The 6,849-nt window shown below is 42.0% G+C and overlaps 1 protein-coding gene across 1 annotated transcript; it reads left to right on the top strand.

Moving 5' to 3' along the window:
• Nucleotides 1-63: 63 nt before the first annotated feature.
• LOC109953171 (probable palmitoyltransferase ZDHHC1) lies at nucleotides 64-2,265 on the top strand. Its single transcript, XM_020588587.1, has 4 exons — nucleotides 64-883; nucleotides 1,035-1,190; nucleotides 1,422-1,537; nucleotides 1,621-2,265. The coding sequence occupies exons 2-4, from the start codon at nucleotides 1,052-1,054 to the stop codon at nucleotides 1,711-1,713; spliced, it is 348 nt and encodes a 115-aa protein (XP_020444243.1). The 5' UTR covers nucleotides 64-883; nucleotides 1,035-1,051; the 3' UTR covers nucleotides 1,714-2,265.
• Nucleotides 2,266-6,849: the final 4,584 nt, after the last annotated feature.

Below are 6,849 nucleotides of genomic sequence, written 5' to 3'. Positions count from 1 at the left end.
GGAAAGAGTATTCACATATTCAAAGTTCCTGGATCAATAAATCATAAGTGAAATGTTGTTAAAACACAAGTGACACCTCTTTTCTGTAGTAAGGCAGACAGCCAACGAGCCGCAACCTAATGTTCATCAAAGCGAGCCACCTTGATGAGATATCGTGTGTGCAACAGCTGTGAGACAGCAGAGCATCTAACAGAGAGAGTTTGACACTAAGTACGTCATAAAAGCTGGATTCCCGACAGGGTTCCTGACTGTCACTGTTTTTGTTCTGTCACTGCAGCTCAGAATAATGTGGAGACTGGGATGTTCACTGCTAAACTCTGGTGTCTGTTATTAGAAAAGAATCAGCACACTGTGAAATGTTTCCCTTGATTATAAATCAACATATCATCAGGCAGAGCGGTGTCTTCTTCTGATATTACCATCACTTTTTATCTGCATCACATGCTCACAGTTTGGTCATCATCAGGAAGTGGAGCAAAAACATTGAATGAGAGATGTACAATAGCTTACACACACACACATATGTTACTTTAAAACCTGGAAATTGTTTCTGGTGTTTTTAGTTTCTTCTATTGTAGTTGTATGATCACATTCTTTATGTTTGACATTGTTTATAATTTTCTATTTCACAGTATTTCAGTCAGTTCTGTTTACAGTGTGAACGATTGCATTTAACAGTTCTGAGAACACAGGAGTTCTTTTTGTGTATGGTACTTTTATAGTACTGTGTGTAATGAGTAGTGCTGTGTATCCTGCAGGTTGTTCCTCCACAGTGTAATCTCGGCTCTGCTGGGCATCTCTCTGGTTCTTGTTATCGCCCTCTATGTCTTCATTGAGTTTTTTGTGGACCCGTCCAAACTCCGTACTGACAAACACTTCCTGGGTAAGCGCTAACCTCAGATCTGTGTTACTGCAGCTAGTGCACGTCTCTGAGGAGTCTTTATGGCTTGAGAGGACCATCTGTGAATAAAGGCTACCTAGAAGCTCCCAGGGTTCCTTTCAGCACAGTTCACCTGTCTGTGTGTCCCCTGTAGTGAGGAATGAGACAGGCATGTGGTTTGTCTTCCTGCCGGTGGCTCCGCTCAGGTCGGCAGCAGTGGTGATTCCTGCTTTGGCTGCTGTCACCATCGCTCTGGGTCTGCTGTCATCTGTGCTGCTCTGTCACCTCCTCTGCTTCCACATCTACCTGAGTAAGAGTTGACACCTGACTGTCTGCCGTAAAATAGTCTTCATGTTTGATCCTCCTGTAATGTCCCAGTTCAGGGTGTATGGTGGAACACTTTACTGTCCTTTAGTTTTTCCAAAATTAAATAAAAATGTGAATTTAACACTGAAGGGGAAAACGAATTAGACAAAGCTGCAGTTTAAAGCAGATGCCAGCAGGTGGAGGCAGAGCGGCCATAAACTCTGTGTGTTTACAGTGTGGAACAGACTCAGTACCTATGAGTACATCATGCGGCAGCGACACCGGCAGAGCAACAGGGACCTGAGGAAACCGGGGTCCATGAAGGAGATGGCGGCTCCTTCAGTCATCAAGGTAAGTGATGATCCGCTCCCAGTCATGCTGGCTCATTGTGGGGGGAGGTTATTAATCCTTTCTACTCTGCTGTAACCCCTCAGGATGTGAACTACTCAGGGACTCTGGGTTACACCAACCCTCAGCTGAATGGAGAGGAACCTACCAGTGCGGCTGTGCGGGGGGAGGGAGAGTAAGTCCTTTAGTTCCTTCCTGTTCCGCTTCTGATTGTATGACACTTCATTAAGAATGAGCTAAATCTAGATCCCTGCAGACCCTTTTGCTCTCTGTGGAGGTCTGAGTTCAGCCCCTAGCTCGCTCTGAGTGGCTCAGGCTGACTGACCGTGTCCTGACTAATTTTAGTAAACAGCCACTAAGTCATTTCATAACACAGTGAGCTGGAGCTGTTGCCATGGACACAGTTTTCTTTGCAGAAAACAAAGTGTGCAAAGTGAAATTCTTTGGCCGTGACTTTCAGGAAGCAAACAAAGTATATATTGTGTGTGTGTGTGTTTGAGCTATGGGAGGAGGGAGCTGAGAGTTTTCAGAAATAACTCCAGTCACTGTGGCTGTGTGCCCTTAGCTGGTCCCGGTAGGAGTCTTTATTTATACTGCAGTGTTCACAGTAGTGTGACCAGGACACAGTGTTCCCAACACAAAAAAACACGAAGTTACTAAGTAACATGTACAGTCACTGTTTCATGCTGCCAGCTGGTTCTGGTTCCAGTTTGAAGTGTTCATTACAATAGCACTTATTTGCTTTTTGCTATTAAAAAATCTGGTAAAATTGTCTCGGGGCATCTGTCTCTCACATGCCATGACTTTCCACAGTGGAAGCACCTTGCTCTTTGGCCTGCAGGAAACTTTCTTGTGCTCTGAGGCCCTCCAGCCCACCCCCCTGGCTGTGCGTATATCAGCTGGGGGATGACGACAGCAGGCACTGAAGATGGAGGGGATCCGGCTGGCTCAGCTCTCCCTTACACAACTAGTGCAAATAATATCTACAGTGAGGAACAGAAGTATTTGAACACCCTGCGATTTTGCAAGTTCTCCCACTTAGATATCATGGAGGGGTCTGAAATTCACATTGTAGGTGCATTCCCACTCTGAGAGACAGAATTAAGAAAAAAATTTCAGGAAATCACATTGTATGATTTTTAAAGAATTTATTTGTCTTGCACTGCTGAACATAAGTATTTGAACACCTGAGAAACAGCAAGAATTCTGGCTCTCAAAGACCTGTTACTGTGCCTTGAAAAAGTCCACCTCTACTCCACTCATTAATCTAAATTAGTAGCACCTGTCTGAGCTCTTTAAAGACACCTGTCCACCCCACAGTCAGTCAGACGCCAACTACTACCATGGGCAAGACCAAAGAGCTGTCAAAAGACACCAGAGACAAAATTGTGGACCTCCACAAGGCTGGAAAGGGCTACGGGGCAATTGCCAAGCAGCTTGGTGAAAATAGATCAACTGTTGGAGCAATTGTTAGAAAATGGAAGAGGCTAAAGACGACTGTCAGTCTCCCTCGGACTGGGGCGCCATGCAAGATCTCACCTCGTGGGGTATCACTGATGATAAGAAAGGTGAGGAATCAGCCCAGAACGATAGGGAGGAGCTGGTCAATGACATGAAGAGAGCTGGGACCACAGTTTCAAAGGTCACTGTCAGTAGAACACTACGCCGTCATGGTTTCAAATCATGCATTGCACGGAAGGTTCCCCTGCTCAAGTCATCACACGTCCAGGCCCGTCTGAAGTTTGCCAAAGACCATCTGGATGATCCAGAGGAGGCATGGGAGAAAGTCATGTGGTCAGATGAGACCAAAGTAGAACTTTTTGGTCTAAACTTCACTCGTCGTGTTTGGAGGAAAAAGAAGGATGAGTTGCATCCCAAGAACACCATCCCTACTGTGAAGCATGGGGGTGGTAACATCATGCTTTGGGGGTGCTTTTCTGCGAAGGGGACAGGACGTCTGCACCCTTCTTTTAAAAAAAGAAAAAACAGGCAGCAGAGGCAGCACTACGCGCATTAAAACAACAAGCCACTATTCCCTCCTGCATCAACTACAGCAACAAAAAACCCTACCATTTTAATAGTAGGTTGTAACTACAAATGCAATAGCCAATGTTCAACAGTCATGTGCTACTAATATTAAGAAATAGTTATTCATACAAACAAGTCAATACCCACATGACCTTTCACTCTCCAGACCATGACAACTTGAAAAAACAAAAAACACAAGTCTATAGACTACAAAACACTACACTACCTTCAAAGACTAGAGCCTTCCTAAACATCAGGTTTTAATAACTACAGTATTAGAGGGGGAGAATTACTCATTGTTTCACAAAAATAAAAAAGTCTTATACTCACTTCAGCAACACAGTAAATAGTCTGAAAACACACAAAATTGACAAGAACAACAAGAAATTGCAAGACACACAACTCTGTCATCCCTCTGTCCCTAACTTCAGACACACATCTCAGTCGATTACACAACACTAAAAAAATATAAGTTCACATGTTTAAACACACATTAAAGTCCACACTTATTCACATACAGAAAACACTTGGAGTGAGAATCCACAAATAGGACAGACCTCTGCTCCACAGCCTCACCCTAAAATTTAAACAAATGCAGACACTTTTATAACTCATAATTTCATGCTGTCCAATCCACTGTCTGACATCTTATACCTTTTTCTTTGTCAATCGTAATAGGCTGTTTCACAATCACATAAGCTTCAGACATGTAAAAACAACATCAATGTATCCTGCAAACATTTAAAGCAAGTTATTTACATCGGTGTTAATAATGGTGTTAGTGTTAGTAATCGCAGCAGTCTTCCACCACCTGTCAATAAAATCAAGTTATTTGGTTCCCTTCACACAAATTCTTTGAGGACAGTCAAGATGGGAGATTCAATGTAAAATTCTCCCAACTTAGGCTCCTATCTGCAGAGACAACGGCAAGGTTTGTCGTTGCTAGAGTGTGATGCCGACTAAATTAATTCAGACAAACCATCCCAATTTAAAGCATCATTCAATATTACAAATATTCTGAAAAGAGTAGTATTTAAACAGATAATCTTGTAGTTAGGGAAACAGAGAACAGAGATTCTCCTCCTGCAATGTGATAGATAAAGCATTAAATAAGAAGATTGTCAAAAGCGTCAGTCCAGTCAGTTGATGTTGGTCACGAGTCAATCTTTCTGTCAACCCACAGTCTCCCCCCGGCCGGGTCCCCAAAAAGTACACGTTTTACTGTCCCGGTAGCATTCTCTCTCTTGTCTAACCCTTCAGGCCCACTCTTTTATCCGCAGCTTTCCTTAGGCTGTTACATCAGTTTCTGAACTTAGCTTCCTGTCTCCAGTTTCAGGAGACAACACCCTGAGATGTACTTCAAAAACAAAAAACATCTTGACCAACTTACATAAGCTCATTGTTCAGCTCACATGAACTTAATGAACCCATAATCACTCAGCTCTCCCTTACACAACTAGTGCAAATAATATCTATATGAAGTACATACTGTTACCTTGTTTATTTTTAGCCACTACAGTTTCACCACATTTTCGGTCTTTTTACTTTAATTATTACTCACATTTGTTTCACCTGCTCCTTATTGTTTGCACCTGTTCTTCACCTTTATTTAGGCAGCGTCCTCCCACCAGGACGCTGCCAGATTGTTCTAGACTCCAGCTCTGACTTTCCAGCACTATTTCCTGCCTGACATTTTGTATCTGATCCTGGATTTCTGTTTTTGACCACCGCATATTGCCTGTCCCTTTAAAGTTGGACTGCTTCCCTGTGTATGATTATCGAACTCCTTTTTGGACTATGCATTTTGGATTCCTTGGATGTATGTGTTTGCTGGCTTCTGACCTTGGACTGTTATTCCGAACTGTAAGTGCGTTTTATGTTTACACTGTGTCTTGTATCATTTTTCTGTTTTGCGTTAGTACTCTTATTAAAGAGACGGTTTTGTTTTATGTATCCTGGTCTGGCACTTTAATTGAGTTCCCCACGACTTTATCGGCAGCATCATGTGCCGTTTTTGACACATTTGTATACTGTCCTATGTCCATTTTAATGTTCAGAGTCTTACTAACCTTACTAATCTTACTAATCTCACTAATCTTACCAGAGATTTAGTTGTTGGGTTTCAGGAGCAACTGGCAGCCACTTCTCTTATGTCGTATCAGAACAGATTGGTAGACTTCATTCTGGCTGAAAAAAGGGGTGTTTGTACTATGATTGGGCAACAGTGTTGTACATACATTCCTAATAACACTGCTCCTGATGGCTGACTATTCAGAAATTAAAAATTACATAGATTGGTTTGTTAAAATTTTTGGCAAGTGGAAAAATTTAGTGGTTTCTTTGTTTACATCTTTTGTGGCAGCAGTTACTTTGCTGACCCTGTGTGGATGTGGCTGCATCCCCTGCATTAGGCATATTTGTCTAAAGTGTATCACCACTGCCATTGATAATAGATACCCATTGACTCCTGCCTATGAGATGGTTCAATACCACTCTCCATGGGAAACCATGCCAATGATCTCACTCACTGAGCCCGGTGAGTCTGAGATTGAAGAGGATCCCCTCGACCGAGAAGAAGACCGTGACCCTCCTTCATACTATTGCTAAGGGTTAACATATACCCACATATATTCTTGCATACAGGTAGGTGGTGTGGACTCATAGCTGTGTGATTGATTCTGATTATTGAATATAATTTTGTGATAAATGTGTGATACTGGAAGAAGATCTGTAGTCTCCAGCATAATGGATTTCTCCTGCAAATGTTGATTTGATTTGATTTGATTTATTCTTTCAAGCATGTAAAACAGTTGATATGACAACACACATAATTTTACACATAATCCAATATCAATTTGCATATACCTAGTACATGCTTGAATGGAGTAGGAAGAAGTCAGACTTATCCAGTCCTACCCCATGACATCATCTTACCATCATTGGTTTGCAAGCAGTAAATAATTCACTTCTACCCACACACATATTATACTAAAAAAAACAGACGTATTTGAACACCCTGCGATTTTGCAAGTTCTCCCACTTAGAAATCATGGAGGGGTCTGAAATTCACATTGTAGGTGCATTCCCACTCTGAGAGACAGAATTAAAAAACATTTTTCAGGAAATCACATCGTATGATTTTTAAAGAATTTATTTGTCTTGCACTGCTGAACATAAGTATTTGAACACCTGAGAAAATCAGTGTTAATATTTGGTACAGAAACCTTTGTTTGCAATTACAGAGGTCAAACGTTTCCTGTAGTTCTTGACCAGGTTTGCACACACTG

Source organism: Monopterus albus, unplaced genomic scaffold (assembly GCF_001952655.1).
Source record: "Monopterus albus unplaced genomic scaffold, M_albus_1.0 scaffold565.1, whole genome shotgun sequence".
In the NCBI taxonomy this organism is placed as follows: Eukaryota; Metazoa; Chordata; class Actinopteri; order Synbranchiformes; family Synbranchidae; genus Monopterus; species Monopterus albus.
The sequence above is the reverse complement of the archived record's forward strand: the minus strand, read 5'-3'. Positions and strand labels throughout refer to the sequence as shown.

Bases quoted from the DNA above. Each gene is read 5' to 3' on its own strand.
- LOC109953171 (XM_020588587.1), top strand. From the start codon at position 1,052: ATGTGGTTTGTCTTCCTGCCGGTGGCTCCGCTCAGGTCGGCAGCAGTG. The intron at 1,191-1,421 runs GTAAGAGTTGAC...GTGTGTTTACAG, and splicing joins CTGCTTCCACATCTACCTGA to TGTGGAACAGACTCAGTACC. The intron at 1,538-1,620 runs GTAAGTGATGAT...GTAACCCCTCAG, and splicing joins CGGCTCCTTCAGTCATCAAG to GATGTGAACTACTCAGGGAC.